This window comes from Marmota marmota, unplaced genomic scaffold (assembly GCF_001458135.2).
Source record: "Marmota marmota marmota unplaced genomic scaffold, marMar, whole genome shotgun sequence".
NCBI lineage: Eukaryota > Metazoa > Chordata > Mammalia > Rodentia > Sciuridae > Marmota > Marmota marmota.
Window position 1 is genome coordinate 5630627 of NW_026000068.1, and position 23994 is coordinate 5654620.

General features: G+C 45.4%; 1 protein-coding gene across 1 annotated transcript in view; it reads left to right on the forward strand.

The window, feature by feature from the left end:
- Adcy2 (adenylate cyclase 2) overlaps nucleotides 1–23994 on the forward strand; it is a gene marked incomplete at its 5' end in the record, with an annotated part of 357231 nt that overhangs the window by 77893 nt on the left and 255344 nt on the right. Inside the window, one exon of the mRNA XM_015490394.2 lies at nucleotides 4189–4350. Coding sequence (XP_015345880.2) covers nucleotides 4189–4350 — 162 coding nt within the window. The remainder of the gene's footprint in view (nucleotides 1–4188; nucleotides 4351–23994) is intronic.

Genomic DNA, 23994 nt, shown 5'->3' on the forward strand with positions numbered 1-23994 from the left:
CTTCCTTGGTCACCACAAGACAAGCGAATGGTGAAGTGAAGCTGTAGCGTGTGCCCAGAAGAGTCCTAATGGTTCCCCAAAGCATGGACAAAGATTGAGTGGATACAAAGGAGCAGGAATACACTCTGCTTCTGCGTTGAGGGAGGGGAAGAAGAGGGAGGGATTTAGACCAGGCATGTTTCTTCCCAATGCAAAGGCAATGAGCCAGCTTGGTGGGGAGAATGGTGGACAGAGGCAGACAGACAGAGGCAGTATGCTGAACTCAAAAGTAAGAAGACACATTTTTAGCATGGATTTGAAGGAAAGCATGGTCAAAGGTGACCCCCAATGGTCTGCGCCTGGGTTATTGGAGACCAAGCCATCACAGACATAAGGGAAGCTCATAGTTGGTTAGAAACTGGTGGAGCTTGGGGTTCAAGTGGGGAATCTGTGGGAAGATGTCTGTGTGTTGCAAAGGCAAATGCAGGACTGCAGAGAGGAGACAAACCTCGAGGTTCCTTGCTGGAACCTCAGATGTCGCCACCACCTGAGATGTCGCATTAACCCCGGCACCTGGGCAGGGTCAGAGCCTGCAGATCAGTGGCTCCTCCCTTCTGCCTCTGGATGGTGGTACATGAGGGGAGGCTGTTGTCCCCATGGTAACCTGGGAAACAGAGAGATCACATTAGACTTTTTAGAACGTTTTTACCCACACATTTTTTAGATGTGCCAAACCCATTTTAGTTTTACATATGGCCAATTGTGTTGAAAAGCAGGCTTTGAAAACACTAGAACCCCCTGAGATTGATAAGATGGGAAGAACATTCTCCCCGAGGGACTTAAAATGAGCTGGACTTTCTTCCACCCAGTGATACTTGGATGTGACTGAGGCACCCTCCCGCTGAGCTCCTGAAAGGCTGCAGCTGACACCCTGAGTGTGAGTCAATGCAGTTTGTTTAATTAACCTTTAGAAAACCCACTTTGCCATCTAGAAGTGAGCATTTCACAGGAGCTATTGTATTCGTTAGACAAAAGTCTAGTCTCCATTTGGGTATCATGGCCAGGCCTTCCACGTGTCCTTTCAAAGTGCCACATGTTTGCAGAAATTCGTATCAATGGAAATCAAGCAATAATTTAAAAGCCATCCAAAATTAAACTGTTCAAAAATGTTATGTTTCAAAGAAACACTAAAGATGTTTTCATTGTAAGGACAAGAGGTAGTTGCAAAAGAGAGGTCCTTTCTGGAATTGACTATCAACTTTAATACCTGAAAATACCCATTCAGTAACTCTTGGAAGATATACAGTTTTTGCATCAAACGTTAAATGTAGGGAAAAAAAACAATATACGAATTGAAATATGTCCTTTACATTTGATGGATATTAGAAATTCCAGTCAATTAATTTTTTTATTAAACTGTGACTAGGCACCAATTTTTTGCATTCCTGAAAGAAACTTTTGCTATAGCTGAATCGTTGTCAACAGGGCTGGAGTAGCCTATGGATGACATTTGTTGATGGCCAGAGATGTTTTCAGTTGTCATACCTGTAGGGGTTGATACAGCACCTCATGCATGGGGGCCAGGGTATTGCTCAATGTCCTAGAATGCACAGGACAAAGACTTATCCAGCCCCAACGGTTGACAGTGCTGAGGCCAAGTCACCCTTCTTAATATAATCTATTCTGGTTTTCAACATTTCAACACAGGGTTTCTATTTCCACTCATAGTTTCCAAATAGTTAGTACAACTCTTTCTCTAACTCATGATTTTTCTAAATGTTCACCATAAGTTATTTATCATAACCAATGCTGTGGACACACGCTACAAGTTGAACATGTACACCTGGAGGAAAGATGACTGTGCCATTCAGATATTATGAAATAATATTGCAAATATTTTGAAATAAGTATTACAAATGGGTCCTCCTCACCAAAAGCATCTGGAGTCTGAGGGACAATGCCGGGTGCCATCTGTGGTTATCTGAGCGACTGTGACCAGGGCCTGCTGTCACCCTCAGAATTGCAGAAATGGTTAGCATGCACTGGTGGCTTTTACTATGCCTTCATTTTTAAGTGTTGGTTTCTCTCTTAACTATTTTTGTATCTACCATAGGAGGGTATGGTGAGCTGTTCAGCAAGAAAAGAGGGAAGCCTCGACTTTGGGATTTGTATTTAGTTTCCGACACTGACCAGTCGTGAGCTCTCTGTCAGTGATGGGTGAAGCTCTTCTGCAAAAGGGCTGAGCTTATAACACCTCGCAGTGCATCTATACAGATGAAGTTCCTCTGTGGGACACAAGGTTTCACAGAAAGGCCTTGTGTAGAAAGAACAGTGTCTTAATTAAAAATACTTTCTGCAATTTGATGTACATTAGGAGTTCCGAAAAATCAAGTTTCTTCATAAGCTATCGATACACAGCACCCTGAGTATCTTTGCTACACTTCATGGTTCTCGCCCAGGCCCACGTGATGGATTGTGAAAGGCCTGAACACCAGGCATTCAGTAAATGCTGGTGCTAGTGATTAATGGTTTTGGAATATGATTATTGGTTCCAAGAATGCTTTCTATATATTCTGTCCCTGGAAAGGTGACATGAGCGGGGTGTCCTGCCTGTCTGAGCAGATCACCGTTCATTTTGTGAACAAAGCCTTGGTTGTCTCTCCCTTCTACATCTTACACCTTGGTACATAAACTATCTTAAGGCCTCTTTTCTTTGGGGCCTTGGTTTTACATTCCATGTACGGGATGGAGAAGGGAATGCTTTATTGAAACACATCTTCATGGTCTTCTATTTTGAAGAGGTGAAAGAATAAAATTATTTTCCAGAATATATGAAAACCTGTTCTCCCATGCGTTTTGATCTGAGATTCCTTACAAATATAGGCTGACGAGGGGAAGCGGGACATGAGGCAGGGTCCACATAGACCCCCTGGGCTCCCTGAGGAGGGTTCCTGGTCCCTCGTGGCTTTCTCCTTTGCTGTTATCCTGAGACAGCAGCAGCAATGATTGGAGAAGGGGATTCAGAGTCTGCCTCATCCTCTCCTTGGGGTGGGCTGGGTGGGAGGTGGCCCCTACTCCAGGATATGCAAACTGTGAAGTGGCTGCCAATGTGCATGGCCGAGTCTGCCACTGGGTGTGACGTGGCTGAGATCCAGGATCATCCACGTGTCCTCCACTCCAGAACTGGCTCCCAAACCTTCCTCATCATTCCAAAAGGAAACTCCATCCTCATTAAGCAATTACTCTCCATTCCTCGTCCCACCCCACCCCAGCCCCTGGCAGCTGCCAGTCTGCTCTCTGTCCATGGACTTACTTCTCCAGCCTGGTCATGTAAATGGAGCCATACAGTAGTGGAACTTCACCCAAGCTCCGTTCCCTTGGCGTGACTCCTCCAGGTCCCCGGCAGGCTAGCCTGCTCTTTATTCTGGGTGTCCCTGAACAGTCTTCCCGTGTATGGAAATGCTGGAACTGTTGATGTGCCCGTGCCTCCATGGAGATGTGTGTTCCCGCCTTTTGGCTGGGGTGTGTGTGCCACCGTGAACACGTGTGCACGTGCACTTGTTTGAGTGCCCATTTCTTTGGGGTTCATGCCTGAGAGTGGAACTGCTGGGTCACGTGGCTATTCTGTATTTGACCTCTTCTGGAAGAGGATGCACAACAGCTGAACCACCTCTGTGCCTCTAAGGCCCCGATACCAGATGCTGACGGTTCTGAACCAGCTTTGCATCTGTGCCCAGGCACCGCTCAGGCTGACCTAATGTCTGCAATGGCTGGCGTGGACACCAAAAGTGAGAGTCCTGCAGTCTTAAGTAAGAACTCTGTCCCGTCATAGAAATTAATCCCTTATTGAAACCCAGTGGGCTTGTTTCCGTTTGCTGTCCCTTTTGTCATTTTGGGGGGGAGTGGGTACCAGGGATTGAACTCAGGGGCACTCTACCACTAAGCCGCATCCCCAGCCCTATTTTGTATTTTATTTAGGGACAGGGTCTCACTGAGTTGTTTAATGCCTCACTTTTGCTGAGGCTGGCTTTGAACTTGCAATACTCCTGCCTCAGCCTCCCGAGCCACTGGGATGACAGGTGTGCGCCATCGCACCTGGCTATGTCGTCATTTCTCAATTGGGCATGTCACTTTCTGCTGCCTTGGATGGAAGGACAGCGGAGGCTCTTGGAGTAGTGCACTCTGTAACCCTCCCTTCTCCCCCCGCAGGTGTCCTTCTTCCTCTTCATCGTCTTCGTGGTGTACACCATGCTGCCCTTCAACATGCGGGACGCCATCATCGCCAGCGTCCTCACCTCCTCATCCCACACCATTGTGCTGAGCGTCTGCCTGTCTGCGACGCCTGGGGCCAAGGAGCACCTGGTCTGGCAGGTGAGTGCCCCTCAGCATCCAGGGCAATGACCTTCCCGTCCCTCAGGAGGATGGAGTGGAGGTCCCAGGTGTGTCGTCTGGCACCTGGCAGCTGCTTCCTTTCTGCCCCTGGTGCTGTCCCTGATGCCCCCTCCATCAGTGGGGCCAGTAGTAGCTTAGCCACTAGCAACAGAGAAACTAATGTTAGCAGGAACATAGGGTTGGCAACTTCAGTTTGGTGACTGCTGAATGGTGATGTGATTTTTGATGGTAAAAAGGCATTCTTACTATATATTGCAATTTAGCACCCTTATTTTTAGATTGAAATAACTTGTACAATTAAATTCATAATTCTCTCCCACCTCTCTCTTTACATAGGACAGAAATATTCTCCATTTCTCAATCTTCTGCTAGGTCTGTGGGCATTTAAAAAAATGTAGTTTTAAAAAATGCTATAATAGCAAATTTTGGAATTTCAAAGAAGCCATTCTATTTAATTAGTTAAAAGCATTTTAAAAGCTACCAATTTCCTGTTATGTACATCCGTAAACAGGAGGGTCATTGGTTTGGAGTTATTCCTAACACTCACTTTTTTTACCTGTAAAAGGTCTGTTTTATTTTGGTCTACGGGGGTCAGTTGCAACACATGTGTCGGTGATATAAAATGCAGCAAGGCAGAGTTCCAGTTAGGAATAGCACTGCGCCATTGGGAAGGAGATTTTACTTTTATCTTCTTATGGTGCTGGGATGGAATCCAGGGCCTTCTACTTGCTAGGTAAGAGCTCTGTCACTCATCTGCATCTTGGGCCAGGAATGAGGCTTTTAGACATGGCTCCCCTCAGCCCTGCAGGGACCAGAAACCAGTTTTTGATGGACTTGATGAGATGTTTAATTTGAAAACTTGAGATGGAGGTGGAGACTTACCCTTGAGCCTGTCGTCTCTCCCTTGATTTGAAAGCTTTCTAGAGATCGCCTTTCTCAATATTCACTTCCTAGTTCTCATCATAAGATCATGTTCACTAAGAGCAGCTGAAGCCTTTGCACATCACGTGTCTCTCCGCAGGGTGCGAAGGCGGCGGCTCTGACTTGACACAGTGCAGCAGGTTTTGCATTGGCTGGTTCTGGTGTTACTGGGGAGCTCCCACCCCCCGGGAAGCATGGGACAGAGGAGAGATTGTCTCTCTTCCAGTTAGCTTTTTTGCTGCTGTGACTACAAGACCTGAGCAGAACAATTGGAGAGGAAGTTTGTTTAGGGGCTCATGGTTTCGGAGGCCTCAATCCCTAGATAGCAAGTTCCATTCCTTGGGGCTTGAGGTGAGGCTGAACGTCATGGTGGAAGAGTGTGGCAGACAGAAGCAGCTCAGGTCAGAAGGCAGAGATGCAATAACCTGTTGTGCTCTACGTATTGCATCCCCAGAGGCATGCCCACCATGACCCACGTCCTCCAGCCACACCCTACCCACCTTCTGCTACCAGCCAGTAATCCCATCAGGGGATTAGTTCACTGATTGTATTAAGACTCGGTGACTCAATCACTTCACCTCTAAAACTTGTTGATTTTCTCACCCATGAGCTTTGGGGGATACCTCGCATCCAAACCATAACAGTTCCTCTGTGCATTACACCTGACCTATCCCAATGACCCGCACTTCCTAAGGCACAGATGGAGGCTGCTGGCACCTCATCAAGGGGAAGATTGAAGAGGCAATGCATTATTTGTATTGTAAAATATTTGATTGGCAAACATTGCCTACTTTCAAGGCATACAGCATGATGATTTGACATCCTTATACATTGTGATTATCATGATCAAATTAGATCCTTCCCTCACCACCTGTGTGATAAATAGATCCCAGAACTTGCTTATCTTATCTCTGACAGTTTCTACCCTTTGAGCAGCTACTTATCATTTTCCCCACCTCTAACCTCGGGCTGCTACTTTTCTGTTACAAAAAAAAGATCAACCCAGCTGTCCCTGGAAAGACGATGGAGAAGTGCTGCTTTGTATGGGAGCTCAGCCCTGCTTCACCCCCTCTGCCTCTCAGTCTACCCTGTGGGTATGAATGAAGTCTTTGTCCTTTCTCCCATACACTCCACCCTTTCCCTACTTGGGTCATTAACCTCAACCTCAGGTGGGCACATCCAGGTCAGGGTGGTGGTGGCTATGTTTTTGCAGTGGCAACAAGTACCTGATCTGCTCCGCCAGTTTACATTCTGGAAATAACTGTGGGAAAGTCCTCCTTTGACTGGCAGTAGGCACCTCAAACTCTTCACGGCTCACAGCACCTTCAGGGACAGGGCTCCCCTGGAACACATCCTTGAACACTTTGTACCTGTCTCTTCATCTCCTTCATGAATAGATGAAGTGTCTGCTGGTGTGGATTTAACAGGAAAAAAATATTGGAAAATAATTTTAATACCTGCCCGAAAGGATTAAGTACAGTTAAAAAAAATAGAGGAAAAAGTGTTTTACAAAGAACTGTTGTGTTCTAGGTTAATGCATACTGTATTGAGTTGGTTTTGAAAGCATTTTTATTTGCTTGTATTAGTAAAAGGAAATTGGGAAAGAACATTAACCTTAAATTTTTATTTACTATTTTCAAAAAACAACAAAGAAAAATCCTTCATATCGGCAGACAGCCAGAGATAGGATAATTAGTAGAAAATGCAAAAGGAATAAAAATGCTTCATTCCATAGTTTTTCATTAAGAATAATATGGAGAGGCAAAGAAGAACATGCAGTTCGTCGCCTGCACCCCTCAGAAACTATTTCACAGCGACTCCAAGAGCTGGGAAAAGTGAAATATGGCAATGGCTGTAAATGGAAAGTTCATGGGTAAACATCAAGGTACGAAGAAAAGTGTTGCACTGCTTTTGGCCACTGCTGGAAATAGAACTAAACTACCACTGGCTTGAGGTGGAAGAAGAACACTTTACTGGATCCTTTTAATGCACAGTGCATGTAAATTAGAATGGTGTGAGGGAGGTTGTGTGGCTGTGGTGTCCTTTGTTCAAACAGCACTATGTGGACATGCTGCACTGGGCTGAAGAAAGAGGCTGTGTATCACTGGGGGTCAGTACGCACCAACCTGCCCTCTGACCTTCAAGGGAAGAGAACTTTTTGCTTATCATGGATCCATAGGAAGAATTGCGTTTCATTTATGTATTTGAACATTAGAAAGCCATTTAGCATGTGCAGTGTATATCTATTAATCAAAATGTTGACTTAAGAGAAAATCTAGTGCTTTTTCCCCACCATAACAGAGCTCACTGTCTTCAGGAAATTCATTTTGCCAACCTTTTTTTTTTGAAGTGCACTGCATTCTCAGGCTATGACTCGTCACCCTATGGAGGAACTGTAGCTAAAAACTGGAGAGTATGGATGGTATTCCCCACCACATTTTAAAGTACAATCCCTAATACATTTTATAACTTTTATTTTGGAACAATCACAGACTTACCAATAAGTCAATAATACAGTACAGAAAATTATATCGTGTGCATGTACAAATATATAACAAAAAGTCCCATCAGTATGTACAACTATAGTGCACCAGTAAAAAAATGTAGAAAAGGTCTGGGGTTGTGGCTCTGTAGTAGAGTATTTGCCTAGCACGTGTGAGGCACTGGGTTTAATTCTCAGCACCACATGTAAATAAATAAAATAAAGGTCCATTGACAACTAAAAAATATTTTTTAAAAAAAGGTCCATTGACAACTAAAAAATATTTTTTAAAAAACGTAGACAAAAAATAAAATAAGGGAAAAGAAAGAAAACACATGTCAGCCCAAAAACCTATTTAAAAAATAAGTAAAAGCAAGTTGCCAATTGGAGACCACATGCCCCAGTGCTTTAGTATCGTCTACAAGTGCTGTTCTCCTACGTAGTCATAACAGGACTGTCAAAGTCGGGGAATCCACACTGCCATGTGATTGCCATCGGACTGTCAGGCTCTATTCAAGTCCCTCTGGGCTTCAGTCTGGAACGGTCTGTTCGTCTTTCTGTGGCCATGATCTTAACACCTTGGGGATTGCTGCCTCTGTGGAAGGCCTCTCAGCTTGGGTTTGTCTGATGTCCTCCTGCGTAGGTTCGGGTTCTGCACGGTTGGCAGGAATTGGTCATGGGGAGCGTGTCCCTGTCTGGGACTCTGGTGTGCCTGTGTGTGTTGTCACTGCCCACCAGGCTTTTCCACTCGAAACTGCTCTTTCCCCTTTCTTATTAGTACTTATATTAGGGGGAATTGCTTGAAAACTATGAATATTCCCTGTTTTTCATCAAACTTTCAATTTGTTTGTTTATGTCTGTACGGCCTGGTGCTTGCCTGATTTTACTGTTGGATAGTTTATAAACCCCTGCTGTTCATTTACATAACCACCTTGTCTCAGTTTTGTCCAGGGGCACCTTGAGCCTGGCTTCTGTCTTTCTGACATGTCCCTGTCATCTTCTGGGTACCCCCTTGCTTTCTGTCACAACGACATGTTTCAGGTTCATCTTGTTCTCCCCTCACCTCTAAAACCAGCTGTCTTTCCAGAGGGTCTTATTAGTGGGGAAAGCCCTCAGCAGCAAGGTCTGGGTGTGAGGGGCTCCTGCTACCTGGGGGGTGTCCTTACACCCAAGGCAAAGCCCACACCTATTTCTGCTATATTTATTGTCACATGCACTTAGATCTTAACCACTATGACTTCACATGAACATTTTCCTTTACCAACAGTGAAAAAAAAAAAAAAAAGAGCTTCCATGTTTCTTGAAGTATTTAATTATTTGACCAGTCGCGGGTCCTAAACTGTCTTCTGTCGCTCAGCCCACCTGCCCGCCCCAAAGCCTCTCTCTGGGCCCCCTGTCTGAGTGCCATGCCCAGCTTCCCCTCTCCCCACCACTCTCCGCCCGGCCAGCTCAGACTCTGACACTCGGTCCACATGGCGCTGCCCTGGTGTGTGCGTCCCTTTCTCCTGTTCAAGCTCTGTCCCCTGTGGTAGGCTTTTCCCACTCCCCGTTGTGGAAGCTGCCGTGTTGGCCTCTTCTGATGGCCTGAGGACTGACCTACTCAGCAAGGAAGGAAAAGGGACAGGAAGGAAGGGGGAGAGGAGGGCCAGGAAGGGAAGGAGAGCGGACACGTTTGAACACCTCACTTATTTGTGGGACAGGAAGAGATACTTGTCAGTTATCTCTGTTGCACTCTGTGCTGGTCTCTGCAAGTTTTCTCATAATTTTTCCCCTTTGTCCCTCTATTGGTTTTCAAAGAAAACCATCTGAGATTTTGAAGGAATTTCACAATCCCTTCCTAATAAAGGTAAGAAAACATGTAATCAGGAAATGTACAGAAGAGCAGTTCCATGTTGCCCATGTAAGAAGAATATATTATTTCCAGGTCGTAAATTTAGTCAAAGCATTAAAAGCTCCCAGCAATTCAGGATCAACTAGAAAATAAGAATTTTACTTGCATCAGTGGGACGATATACATTTGACCAAAAGTTTCATGAGAGCCACAGAGAGTCTTTTTTGCTTGCCTTTATATCAAAGCAAAGGCAGATTGGGGCCAGGAGGACAGATGAGCCTTACACTGTGGCAGTTGCTTTCTGCCTGGACCCTGGGGAGGTAGGGGACTTGGAGGAGGTTGGGAGGCTGGAGTCCTGCCTCCTGATGGTGGTGTGGGACCTTTGGTCATCGGCTGCCTGGAGACGGTGCTCCGTGGCACTTAGGCTGTCTGGATTGTGCATCTTGCCTGCCCTGTCCTCTGTCCTGCTAGTGCAGCTGAGCGCCACTGTCAGCCCAAGGCAGAGCCAGCCTCGAGGAATTGTCACCTATTCCTATTTTGTATCATGATTGCATTTTGCATTTGAAATTTATTTAATCTTCTTACATTTTTAGGGCTTTGGTATTCAAACCACATTCCAAATTTTCATTTATCTTTTACTTCCCCATGAGAAAGGGGGGGGGGGAGTTTTGAGTCTAGATTTACTTAAGCAAGCCGATTATATGAGAATCTGTATTTATTAGAGAAGATAAGCTAAGGAGTGCTTTTTGGTTTTCTAACAGGATTACTTAAGTGTTTGGAAATTTTATAGGATTATTTTACACTGAGAATGCTTTAATACATTTAAGTTGTGATACAATAGGAAAAAATGTTATCGTACTTAATATAGCCAATCATCTGTGGCAAGTGTGTAATCAATAGTAATGCAGATTTGTTACATAACTGATTCTTTTTAAGTATAATTCAGGAAGTGTATATTGGAGTCTGGAATTAAATTGCATTTAGGATCTAATCTGAGAAGCTCAGAGGAAAAAACAGCAGGTTACCAGCTGCCTGGTTTCTGGTTGTGGAGGAGACTAATTGGTAGGAATGTGGATCTCTGTTCTTACTGTTTTGTCTTCAGAGAAGTACAAAGTATTATTTTTTCCACAAAAGATAGAGCTGGAGAGACTGTGCTACTGCCCGTTTGTAGAGCATGAAGCTACACCTCATGTGTGGCCTATACCCTCCTCTAGGAAGTCATTGTGCACCTGTTCTCAAGACACTGTGATTGGAGGGAATTGGGGTGAGGCTGGAGGAGAGGTAAAATAGTGAGTTGATGAATGTGGCTGAATCCTGGAGAAGTCCACATGCCTTTGGCATTCCTGCTCTTCCTCCCTCCCCTCACCGCCCTGCAGCTCCACACACACACACACACACACACACACCCTTCCTTCTCTCAGTGGCAGGAACTCGGCACTGGTGTTCTGCCTGGGAGAATTTTGGTAGCTCAAGTGCATGGCAACATTAATGTGAATGCAGAAAATCGACTCCCAGTCAAGGTTCTGGCAATTTCAGAATGAACATGCAAGAAAGCAAGAGGCAGACTTTCTGTTGGACAGAAGTGGTAGAATGAGGTCTGCGTGTGGCCTCCAGCCTTCGTGGGGCTGTGAAGAGGAGAGGAGCAGGGAAGCCCTATCAGGACATGAGCTTGTTCTAAGAGACTTGATCAGGGGAACACAGGAGGGAAGGACAGTTAGAAAATGAAACGTGGCAGTCATCCGGAGACTGGCTCTATCCTCTTCTTATTCACCATCTGACTCATGGACCCCTGTTCATTTGGAGCAAGACTCATGTCAAATGTGATACTTTATCATGGACCTACTCCCTGTGGCCATGGCACCTTTTGGTTGACTCACCTCACATCTCCTCCTGCTTTCAACAAATTGTGTATCTTTGCCCATTGATTACAAATCTTTGAGGCTCTGCCATTCCAAATGTCATTGGTGAAGGGAGGGGTGGGTTGTGAAAGCTATGACCCTGAGCCTTTTGGAAACCTCCAGTGATTGCTCTTTGAAACCCCTAGAAGATGATGAGAAGGTCAGCCTCCCAAGAGGGGTCAGGTAGGACCTGCTGTGCACTTGAAGGAAATGTCTGCTGCTGGGTGAACCCAAGGCAGTGGCATAGTGCAGCTTGGCTTCAGCAAAATCATCCTTCTGGTTGTAAGGGCTGCTCTTTAAAAAAGGAATCCCAGTAAGCTGCAGGGAAGGAGGTATATGTGTCCTCATGGGGAGACATTCCACAGAGAGGTGAAGCTGGGGCTTGACCTAATTATCTGCAGAATGGGAATAACAGAATGGGAATAACTCTTGCCTCTTCCCAGGGCAAGAGCGATAGTGACATGAGGTGGTTAACAAAAAGGACTCAACTGGACTGGGCACAAAGTGCTCAGAAGCATCAGGAGTTAAGAATGACAACTGCCTGTGGTCAACTCACACATTCTCACTGCATCCGCAGAGTGCAGCAGACTGAGCCGGTGGGGGCTGTGGAGATGTCCTTCCTGGATTTTCAGCAGCAATCACACCTGAGAACAATGGGTATCAATTTCACCTCGCCTGGAGATGTGAGACCCTGTTGGCCAAGCTCTGGTGTGTGATTTCTCATGTCCTTTTTGGCAGCTCATGGGTATTCAGACATGGCAGGGAGCATGGGGTAGTAGGCAGAGGAGGCTTTGGGGCTTCAGGTAGAATCTGGGTTTGGATCCCACTTCTGCTTTATAGCTGTGTATGGTGAACAAGCAAGGGGACCACCCAGATCCCCTCCAGGAAATATTGGCTGCCTGATGTCTGTTGTCAACAACTGTCTTTCAACTGTCAGACCCTTTGGGGACTGCTGGAAGAGACCCACCCACCCAAGGCTTTTCAAGTTAACCCATGTCCATGACTGATGGAGTTGAACACAAATGCCTTCCATTTTGGCCCAATGAAGGACAATTCTGAGAACAAGTTTTGCTGCAGAGCATCCCTGAGTTTGCCTGAAGATGGACTGTGCTACAGCACAACTTCTCTCTGTCCACTGGTGCTTCTTTTCCTCCCCTTGGGTATCGAAGCTGAGAGAACTCCCTAATCAACTCTAAACTCCATTTCGGATGTGCTTTCTGGAGAACCCGATTGCAACACTGCGTGAGCTTGGCCTTATTCTTCAGCCTACTCAGTGTTCTCACCTGTAAAATGGCACCAGCATCAGCCACCTGTCATGTGTGATTGCTGGCCTTGGTGCTGATCAGGCTGGTCAGGTATGGAGAACCTGTTGTGGATCTAGGCTGGTGCCAGGTCCCCAAAGAGTGGTACACAGCAGTAGCAGCAGTAATATCTTTGGCTGACTTTTAGAAGCTAAGAGAGATGGAACATAAATACTTTGAGGAATATCATTGTAACCAAAATTCAAATAATCATCTGAGCTGGTAAGGCAAGAATTGGATGGTGCATGTGTGAGACCCTCATAGCTCAGTTGACCCACTGACCATCTTGTGGCCTCCTGAACCCCGACCAAGACAGCTGCACCCTGCTGAGACACTAGCAGCTCAGTGCACTGACTGGAGGAGAAGGGCATCTGGGGTTTTGAGGTGCTCTAGGTTCATAGAATACCTGGTTTTGGAAGCCCTTAAGACACAGCTCCCCAAACCCACTCCCTGGCAGGAAGAAGAGGAAGGAATACAAGAGGATGCATGTCCAGGGTCACTGGCCAGTGGCATAACTCGGATGGCCACGCCACTCCTCCTCTGGACAGTCTGTTCCTTGGAAAAGCACCCTTCAGTGTCCAAGCAACCTCGAGGTGGTTCTTCTCTGCAAACTTTACCAGCCTCATTGTACCTGGATAAGATGGAAATGACCATCCTGCCAATCAGTTGGTGATCTTGAAAACAGGAACCTAAAGAGCTTCATCAATCTGACTCTCTCCTACCACCCCAGTGGAGATACTGTGTTGGTCTCCCAGAACTGCTGGAACAAATTACAACAACTTTCAGGGCTTAAAACAAGAGAAATGTAAAAATCAGACATTTATTCTCTTGCAGAAATGGAAGCGGTGGTGTTGGCAGGGCTGGTTGCTCCTGTAGTTTGGAGGGAGAACTTAGGTATGCTTCTCTTCTGCCTTTGGTGTTGCCAGGAAACCTTGGCATTCCTTAGCTCGGCGCTCCAAAAAATCTGCACCTCTTTCTTTACAGTCTTCTCTTCAGGCTATGCCTTCTTCCTTTATCTCTGCATCTCTTCTCCTTTGTGTCTTACAGGGACACAGCCTAAATGCAGGATGATCTCATTGCAACATCTTAACTTAATTACATCTTCAAAGACCCTTGTTCTAAAAGATCATATATTGAGCCTCCCATTGCACAGAATTTCAGCATGCACAGTGGGGCTTTGGGTCTCCTTCTGTCCCTGGTGGGTTGTGGCAGACACCTTCCCTTAGTTTGGGACCACTCTTTAAGGCTGCAGAATCTGCTCAGTGCCTTTCTCCTGTCTGTTCAGGTTTTGTTAAGCAGTGTGGTACATGATACACGAAGATACCTTCTTGGGGGATATTTATAGTAATGTAGAAAAATAAAGCAAACCTAGAAGAATTCAGTGAAGAAGCATATGGGAATTTCACCCTTGTTTAAACAAAACTAGCATCCACAGGGAAAGCAAAAATAATTCTTGCCAGATGACTACAGATAGGTAGGACAACAGAACATCTGTCCACGGTGCTTTGCCCATTTAAAAAATAGCCACAGAGAAGAGAGGAGATATGGAGAGAGGAGAGGAGAGGAGGGAGAGAGACGAGGGCTGGGAAGGGGGTTGTCAGTGACTACGCTTCTTAGAACCACTCATGGATGCTCCCTTTGTAGCTGTTATCCATTTGACCCTCTTAGCTGTTCAGGCCTATAAGCACATTATTTTCAAGTGGATTTTACCTTTCGAATTTTAAAACCTCCTTTTATTTCCAGATGCTTTACTGGATAAATTCAGGGGGAAAATAACATCAAGTCTGTGATAGTACATACTTAGTCTATTTTATTTTTTTATTTAGTAGGACTAGTATTTTCCCTTTAGGTCATACGTTGGTTTTTGAGTTAAGCTAAGAAATTTTATAATTTGAAGGAAGTAACCATTGATTTTTATTTAGAGAAGTGTCCTCCTCTCTCTCTCTCTCTCTCTCTCTCTCTCCCTCTTTTTCCTCTCTCTCTCTCTCTCTCTCTGTCTGTTTTTCCTTAAAGAGTGGATATTGGATGGTTATCAAAAGAATCTTTTTTTTTTCTTTAATCACCCATGGACAAAATTGGATGGTTTCTTTGTTAATATGATATGGAACAACTTTTAAATTTCCAGAATTCCCCTCAGTGGGTTATGTTGTGTTTCCCTCTGGTTTGCTACTTGATTCAACCAACAGCTTACTAGGGATTTTTCATCTTTCTTGACAGTAACCAGAACCGTGGCTTAGGCAGCTCTGCTGCTTCTCAGCAGTGGACGGATCTGCAAGCTCTACTACTCCTGAACTTCTTCCATCTCAGCTACTTCTCTAGATTGGAGAGCACAACACTCTCTGTTTTTTCTGTGAAAATATTCTGTTTAGACTTACTTTCTCTGTGGAGTTTGTTTTGGCCAAAAATACATTCACAGTATTTAAATCATAAATGCAATCTCTTTCATTCAGAGTCTCAACTGCATTTCACAGAAGAGTGATCTCTCCATGGTTTCAATTTCTTTGTATTTGAGTTTACTTTTCCCTGGCTAGATTCTTATTTTCGGAGTTTCTGTTTTCTTCATCTATCTAACTGGCCCATCGAGCTACCATTATATTTATTTTACTTTATTTCTCCAAAGAGTAAGTTCATTATATATTTATTATTTTTATTGATGTTCTGGATTTGGATTTTTCTCTCAGTCTTTTGCAAACATGTTTATTTCTTAGATTGTTTTTTCCTCCATATTGTTTTGCTTTTTATTCCCAACCTCTGTGTTAGATACTTCTCATTCATTTACATAAGTATCAAAGACTATACATTTCCCTTCAAAAACAGCTTTGATTCTGCACATCCCATGTGCTCACTTTCTTTATTTCTCTATAGTTTTTAATTGTGCTTGCATGTCTTTCTTAACACAAAAACATTTACTGTTGTTTTATTTTCAGGCTTCGAGAGGTTTTCCTTTTCTTTCTTTGTTATTTATTTTACTTTTACTGCATTGACATTAGAGATGGTCACCTGGCACAGTGGTGCCTGTCTATTATTCCACTGACTCAGGAGGCTGAGGCAGGAGGATCACAAGTTCCAGGTCAACCTCAACAATTTATCAAGACTCTGTTTCAAAATTCAAGATTAAAAAAAAAAAAGCTGGAGGGTAGCTCAGTGATAAAGTGACCCTGTGGTCAGTCCCTAGGACCACCCCACCCTCAAAAAAAAAAACCAAAAAAACACAAAAACCCTACAGTTCATCTGTACTCTTTCCCATTTCTTTTGTGCTCTTAGTAAGAGCTGCTTACTGCAGTGGCCCTTCTACTGTGATCCTCCTCATCAGATCTTGCTGAGCATCTGCCTGGGGGATTCATGTCCTTAGTGAGGCTCCTTCAGTCCTGTTGCCTCCCATAGCCCATGGAGATGCTGGGCCCCCCGGAGTCAGCATGCTTGTGGCCAGTGTGCCCTCCTGGTGTCCTCCTGTCCTCCTGGAATGTTCCAAGCCAGGGGCTGTGGCCAACACTCCTATAGTCGTGAACCGTTGGCTTGGCGTCAGCAGCTCGGTGGCCCTTGGTGGCACAGCCCCACTTCCCTCCTGACCTCCGCCACTTGTGTCAGTGCCCTGGTTCCGCCTCTTCTCTGCCTCCAGCCTGGTCACAGCTGGCAGCAGCTGGCCCTCCCACGCTGGGGGCTGGAGTTCCTGCCCGTTACCCAATTTTATTAAAAACACAGATCACACATGTGTTTCCCATTCTCTTTTGTGTTCTGGATAATTTCCAAGTAAAGAAGCGGAAATTTTGACCTCATGTGTCAAACTGGAGTGAAATCATCCTTAACCTTCTCTTTGGCTTCTTAAATGTCCACCTGGTAGCCACATCTGACCAGCACATTAACCTGTGATGGGGAGAGGCAGGGGAAGGAGGAAGATACAGAGAGTGAACAGAGCAGGGTCACCAGTGGAGCACTCCAAGGTGCCCAGCTGGGACAGCTTTCTGGGTTGGTGCAGTTGGGCAGGTCTGAGTCCCTGTGTCAGGTAAACCTTTGACGTGACAAAGGACTCTGCCCTAACCCTTGAGGATTCCTGCTTCTCTTCCCTGTTGGGTGGCAGCTGTCAGTACACAGGTGAGTAACCATTGTCCAGTCACTGACCCAGAGAGGAAGGTCACAGTGGGAAGGAAGGTGCCGTGTTCCCACAGCACCCAGTTCTTTGTTATTGTTACAGTTCATGCAGAATCGTCTTGAGATGAGCTGAGATCTGCGGCAGGAATCAGAGCTTTTTAATATTGTCGCGTGTCTGACATCAAGTGTTCAAGGTATTGAATGGTTGTGCGTGTGACTGAATTGAAGAGTGACTGGGCACACAGAAGTGTGACAGAGATAGACGCCGGCATCCAGGTGTCTCAGATTTGCTGTCCAAGGGAGCAACGTGCACTTCTTTGTGCTCTGTCTGCCATCTCTGAGCCTGGCAGCCACGTGTGAGGTGGGTGAGGTATTGGTGTCCTTTCAGAGTGACAGCCATCCAACGTCCTCAAACCTTATGTTATCATCCTGGCTTCCTCAAAAGAAGCCAAATCTTTATGTGAATTTTAAATGCCTTTCTGAGCTCTTCCAATTTATAGCCTTATGGAGGAATCAGAAGACAGACACAAAGTTGACTGTAGAAATAGGAAAGAGGGTACTCAAAGAAAAGTTTAAGAATCTGGGGTTGCTTGTCATTGGCAGAAAAAATGAGCTAAAACCAAACTGCTTCCAGTTATACAAACATCATCCACAGGCTGGATAGTGAGAGGCTGGATTCCACACGGCCCTGGTGAAGTCTTCCTGAGGACCAAGAGAGACTGATGTGTTTTAGCTACTTAACTAGGCAGAGAAGGTCACTGATTCAATTTCCTATGCAGTGCAGAGTAGAATTTTTAAAAAATACTGTAGGAGAAACCCAGGGCACTAACTTGGCATCAACTGCCTTATCCACCACTCAGGAAGTTTTCCAGGTGAAGCCCCTAATGATTCAGGCTGTGGGTCTTGGACTCTGACTTCAGGCGTATTAGCAGGTGGAAGACTGTGTTTCTTAATTTGGTATGAAGGAGATTCTCTGGGCCTCCATTTGAGAGGCCCTCCTGCTTTTTGCTGCCTGAAGGACCCAGACATTTGGGGCATGGATGACCTTAGTGGCACCCCAGAGGACATGTTTCCACCCTCAAGCCATCACTGAGGAGCAGATTTGGCCATTGAAATGAAGATGATGGATGCTGAGAGAGAGGATAGATCCCAGTAGAGATTACGAGGTGACCTGAAAACCCTCACAGGTGCAGGTGAGATGCACACCTGTCCCTGCCGCACCCTGGCAAGTCCTGGGAAGCTGGTTCTGAAACACGTGGTTCAGTAGATAACTGTTTTCATTGCCCCTAGGAAACCTCCTCAGGTATCTGGGAACGATGCTCTTCCCCTCTAATGCCTTGAATCTCACTGCAAACCAGTTTCCCAGCATCTCTGGTTCTTTTCATTTCATACTCTGCCGTACATTAAAATCATTCTGGAAAGTTCTCCTACCCGGCATTTGCATTGCTTCCTCATCAACGGCTGCTTGGATTTTTCTGTGGAGATTCAGTCAGGCATTTTTTTTTCCTTCTCATAAATAAGATTTCACATTACTAAGTTTTTAGAGCAGAAAGAGTCATTTCTGAAGCAAACAAACATTAAACTAGACATATAGACTGCCCAGTTATTTCCTTTCCCTCCGCTAACTGTGTCCCATATGGAATTTAAAGAATTTTGTGGGTTTTGGATAAACAGCTGGGTAGGAGCGCAGACATTTTATCTTGGCGTTAAGAGTAGATTCTTACAGGAAACCTTACAAACTCTATTGAGGCTATTTTTGAACCAGTTTAAGATTCTCATTTTTTATTTAAGGTGTTTTCAAAACTAATATTTATAACATCCACAAAGTAGAAGTATTTCCATTTTATTGCTGGCCTTTTGACTTGCATATAATTTTGAATTCATTTTGGTGGCTTCTGGCACAGGTCTCAGTGTGTGTTTGTCCTCAGAATGAGTCAGCTCACTGTGTCCACTGCAGCTCCCCACAGGCACTTCAACAGGGCTCCCCAGTCTTGACTGCTCATTCTCCAACTCATGTGCTCCTTATATCTGTGGACGGCACCCTGCCCTGGACTTGGCAGTCTTGGCTTGGCTCCACCTTGTCCCCTTCTTCATCTCACTCATGCCCCAAACTCTTGGTCCCAGGGTCTGTCCCTTGATTGCTCTCTACTCTCTCCCAGGTCACTTTCCTCCTACTCATCTTCCTGGGTCTCACCTCATCACTTATTGCCTGGGTTGTGGCAGGAGCCTCTAGCGTTGCCCAGATGGCCTCCCACAGCCGGTCTGCCTCTGTGATCCTTAGTAGCTTCTTGTTATCTGCAGAACGGAGCAGCCCAGCTCTCTTGGGATGGCATGTGAAGTCCTGAGGGATGCAGCCTCGCTGCTCCTACAACTTACCCTCTTCCTTCCCTGGCATGGACTCTGAGCTCGCTGATTAACGCCCAGCTACCTGCAGGTCCCCAGTTATGCTTTTCTGTCCCTCACTTGGTGCTGTTATTTGTTCTGTCCTCTCTCTGGAGCACCCCAGTGTTGTCACCAAGCCAGTGCATGAGAAAAAGCCTGTATGTCACTCACAGAAAGTCCTCACTGACCCAGGGGCTGAGCAGGAGCCCTTGGGGCTGCCCAAGCGTCCTCTCTTCTGATGTCGCTGGACTCTTCCACCGAGCTCCTTGAGAGAAGGCACTTAGTCGTTGGCTTCTGACCCACAGCAGGCATTGCTTGCTGGACTTACAGAATGCTTCTTTCTAACACTCTGAGCCCCAAGCTATGGAACTCAGAAAGCTTACTTGAATACTTGAATCCTCTCCAAGCAAAAATATAAATTAAACCCTTTTGTGAAATATCTTTTACTAAATTTCCCAGACCCAAAAGATATATTAACCCTTTACAAAAATAGCATAATATATAATGGAAAGAATCTGAACTTTGGAGTCTAAGAGATCTAAGCTCAAATCACAGCTCTGCATGAATTGGTTGTGTGAGTTTAAGCAAGTGATTTAGCATCCCTAACCATCTGTTTACTTATCTGTAAAAGAGGACCAATCACAGGATTCGACGGAGGATTTAAGGACTGAGCGTAGCTGATTCCCAGCTGAGTGCCCAGCACATGGCAGCATTTATTAGGTTGACTTTCTGGTTTTTAGATTTCTTTCCTCTCCCGATCCCTTCCCTTTCCTTCTCCCCCACCCCGCCCCACTATTTTTTTTTTGTTATTTCTTATTAACATGGACACAATCTGCTTTTAAGGTTAGTAGAGAACTTCTGCTTGAGATATTCAGAGAGAAAATATTTGCATCAAACAAGATGTCCTGTGGCGATTTTTAGAACAGTTAATGGATGAATCATGTAATCCTTAATGAGAGGGAGCGTAACCCTACCAATTAGAGCAACCACTGAATGTCCACAACTGTAGAAAAGCATTGCATGCTACGAAAAAGTGAGCACAAGTTTATCTTTTAAAAAGATTTTCTTGAATAAATACTTGAACTAAGTTGTATTCTTTCTACAAATCAGGTAACAATTTTGATAGATCTGTGTCTTATAAATTTGGACAACTCTTTCAATTGATGTCAATTGCAATCTATCCAGGGGACATATTTTAAGCAACTGCTACATTATAGCCCCTTTCTACCCCAACAAATACAATTTTGAAAAAAAAAGACAAGTAGAAAACCCTCAAGTACATTAGCATTTAGGAGAGTTGCAAGTAACACTGACACCCAGGAATATGGTTCATACCAATTTACAGAGGGAAATTTTATTTATGATTAACTTTGCCACCAAATACCTCACAATGGTCCAGACATCCACACTCCATCTGTGCACAGAACTAGACAGGGCTTTCCAGCCACGCTGGTCTCGCCAGTCACTTGACCGTGAGGATGTCAGTAGGGCTCACGAGGAAGATCTTGAGCCACAAAGAAGGACTTGTGTATGCTCTAGCAGAGGGATTCATGGTCTATTTCTGGGAAGGGCTGGAGAGCAAATATTTTCAGATTGAGGGCCATCTGGTTGTGGCGATACTTCTCAGCCCTCCTTCAGGTCATGAGCAGCTTGCAAGCCAAGGACTATGGCCGTGATCCACCACAGAACTCGATCTACAGAAACAGGTAGTGGCCAGGTGTGGCCCGTGGGCCTGTTCCAGAATAATAACCAGCAATCTTATTTACATGCCAGTTATACTGATGCGTCACCCACACAGAATTTTTATGTGTCTGCTATTAACATTCTCTTGCTAAATAGAGTTAATTATTTATTTAGAAATTCATGTAAGAGTCAATTTCCAAAACAACATTTCCCTTGGAAATGTACTCCCGTCTCTTTTCCCCTGGAGCCTCAGAGCGAGTGCAGCTGTGTGCAGTCCCCAGTGAACGTGAGGTTGGTTTTCACTTAGTTGGTCTCAACACCTCTACTCTGGCAACAAGACACAGGATTTCTATCCTTTTCCCATCGCTGATTTCAGCAATGCCCCAGATGTGTTCGAACATCCTCTGCTGGATTTCAAGCAGATGCTTTGGATTTCATGTAACACATTTACATTTTTCAACACTGTGGAAGTGTTATTGGGAAATTCAGGCACACAAGCCATGAATTTCCCCAAGCAGCTCCAAAGAGCAGACCAAAATATTCCGGGACACGCTGGTCAGCATTTCTCACAACTCCTGACCTGGCTGGGGTCTCTGCTCTATAGATAGACTGCAGGGGGTGAAATGAGACTGCACCTCCCTCTGCTCAAGGACTGACCCCTAGCGCTCCTCCTGCATTCCTACCTCTCGTCCTTTCTTTTTACTTAGTCCAAATCCAGAGAGGCACTAGGGAAAGAGCAGAGAAGAGGCTGTCCAGGTGCTTGTCCAGGGCTCCGTGGTCATCAGGGCTGTCTTCCTGCACAGCTGTCGGCTTTCCTCCTCTCGGCCCCAAGTGTTCTCCTGGTACTGCGCTCCCCTCGCAGTGCCTGGCCTGGTCCTCCCTCTTGCCCACTGTGCACCGTTCATTCACAGGAGCATCTGTCTTCAGAGGCTGTGCCATTTGCATCTGCATCCATTTGTCCTTTCATGAAATAACCAAGTGATTCTGAGTGATTTTGGCTTCTGACATGATCCACTCTCATTAGGTCTTCAAAGACTCTTGAGAAATGCTGTTTCAAATGTCTGAAAGTGTAGCCTGCAGGGTTTTCATGCTCTGCCCAAAGCTGGCATCTAAAAATAAAATGTAAGCTGACTGGCAGCATGAGAAGTGCCCAGATCAGCAGATGGTGTGAAATGGAAGACTTGTAATATGAAAACATATTCACGAAAATACACATCCCTTCCCATTTATTAAAGGTCTGCTGGGAACACACGCTCCTGGTAGACTCAGGCGCTGTTCAGAAGGGGGTTGTTGGAGACAGACAGCTCTGCACTTCAGCAAGGTGTGTGATGAGCTCCCACCTGAGTTCCTCAGGGACAGGGCAGAGACACGTGGCTGGAAGGCAGCGACCCTGGAGGACCTGGAGGACCTGCAGGACCCTCCACCGTGGTTCCAAAGTGGCCAGAGACCCAGTTCACCTGCATGAAAATCCTCAGCTGAACCTTGCAGAGGGTGCCCCAGTTCTGCTTGTCTCACATTGTCAACTGAAGGCTTGTGTGGTGACAGGCGAGGCTGAGACAGCAGGTGGTGGCTTGTGGTGACCTGTGATGATGTGAGTCTGGCATAGACACCAATCCTGATGGAAACAGAATTCAGACCCCAGAGGAATTTGGTCCAGTTGGACCGTGTGACAGATTGTGTAAGGTTAGATTTGTTTCAAATGGATGAAGTCAAAGGTCAACTGCATAAGCACAAATCAGGAGAATCATGACTTTTCAGATTTTAGGAAAAAGGATTCTAAGAGTTTTGGGGGCTGCAATCAGACCCGAACAAAAGGATCTGTTATCTCAAGTGGGACCTTGTGATGTTTGTCCACATAAAACAAACCAAAAAAAAAAAAAAAAAAAAAAAAAGGAAATGATATAAATTCAAATTCCTTATCTTGAGGTCCTGAGCATGAAAATCAACTATTTTCAGGATATGGGTTGATACTAATGATTCAGCATTTAGTAGGTAATTAGTACTGAGTTGGCTGATGATCACTAGCATTTGCATTGTCCCAAGCACTTTGTACATCCCAACTCAAGTAATCATCCCACCACCTATACAAAGGGCACGTCACTGTCCCTGTTTCAGAGTGAAGCCTAGCCAAAGGTGGCTCAGAGTGACCCAGAGTGTGAGTGGAAGATAAAGGACTTGACCCAAGCAGTCTGATTGGAGAGCCCACACCTCAATACAGTGGGAACACACTGGGGCCCTCCTTGTTCACGTTAAAAAGTTTACTATGAGCCCGTTTTCTCAAAACTCACACAAGGAAAGCATCATCTTAGAGGGATGCAGGGTCCATAATTAGATATGGCCGGTTAGGATTCACAGGAAAGGCAGTTAAAGTGTTAGAGAAGGAAAGGGAATTTCCCAGCCTGCGACTGAGCCGTGTTCAGTCTCCCTGTTCAGTTCTGAAATGTGAGCCCTGTGCCCAGGCCCCGATGTGTCAAAGGAGGAGATTGGAGACAATGACCTGGCAGTGGACTCCTGCTCTCTGCCCTTTCACAATTAGGTTAAACAAAGCTGAGCTGCAGGAGAGAGGGAGTAAGCCAGAGAAGGTTCTGTAAGTGGTGAGGTTGTGGGTGGAGGAGCTCTGGCCATCATCATACTAAAAAAATTCAATCAGAACAATTGATGAAGTGACCCCAACAGGAAACAGAACAGGGCAAGTGCTTCCCCCAGGCTCTGGCCAAAATCTCTCGGCCTTTCTTTCTTCTGACTTCCTGTCAGAAGCAAAAAAAACAAAAACAAGAAACCCAAGAACCACTCTGTTTATGTTGAGGACCCTCTGAAGACCAGAGAACCCTTACATGAAGCAGCGAGTAGCAAGACAGACTGTTTAACAGATGAGCAAAACCCAACCTCTGCCTCACAGGTTCCTGATCTCAGGGTCCACCTCCTGACCCACCCATGAAACTGCACTTGGACTTCCCATCCACTGACACTTGCCCAAGCGGTAGGCTTTGTGACCCTGTGGCATCTGACAGCTGCTATCATTAGGCTGCCTGAGAC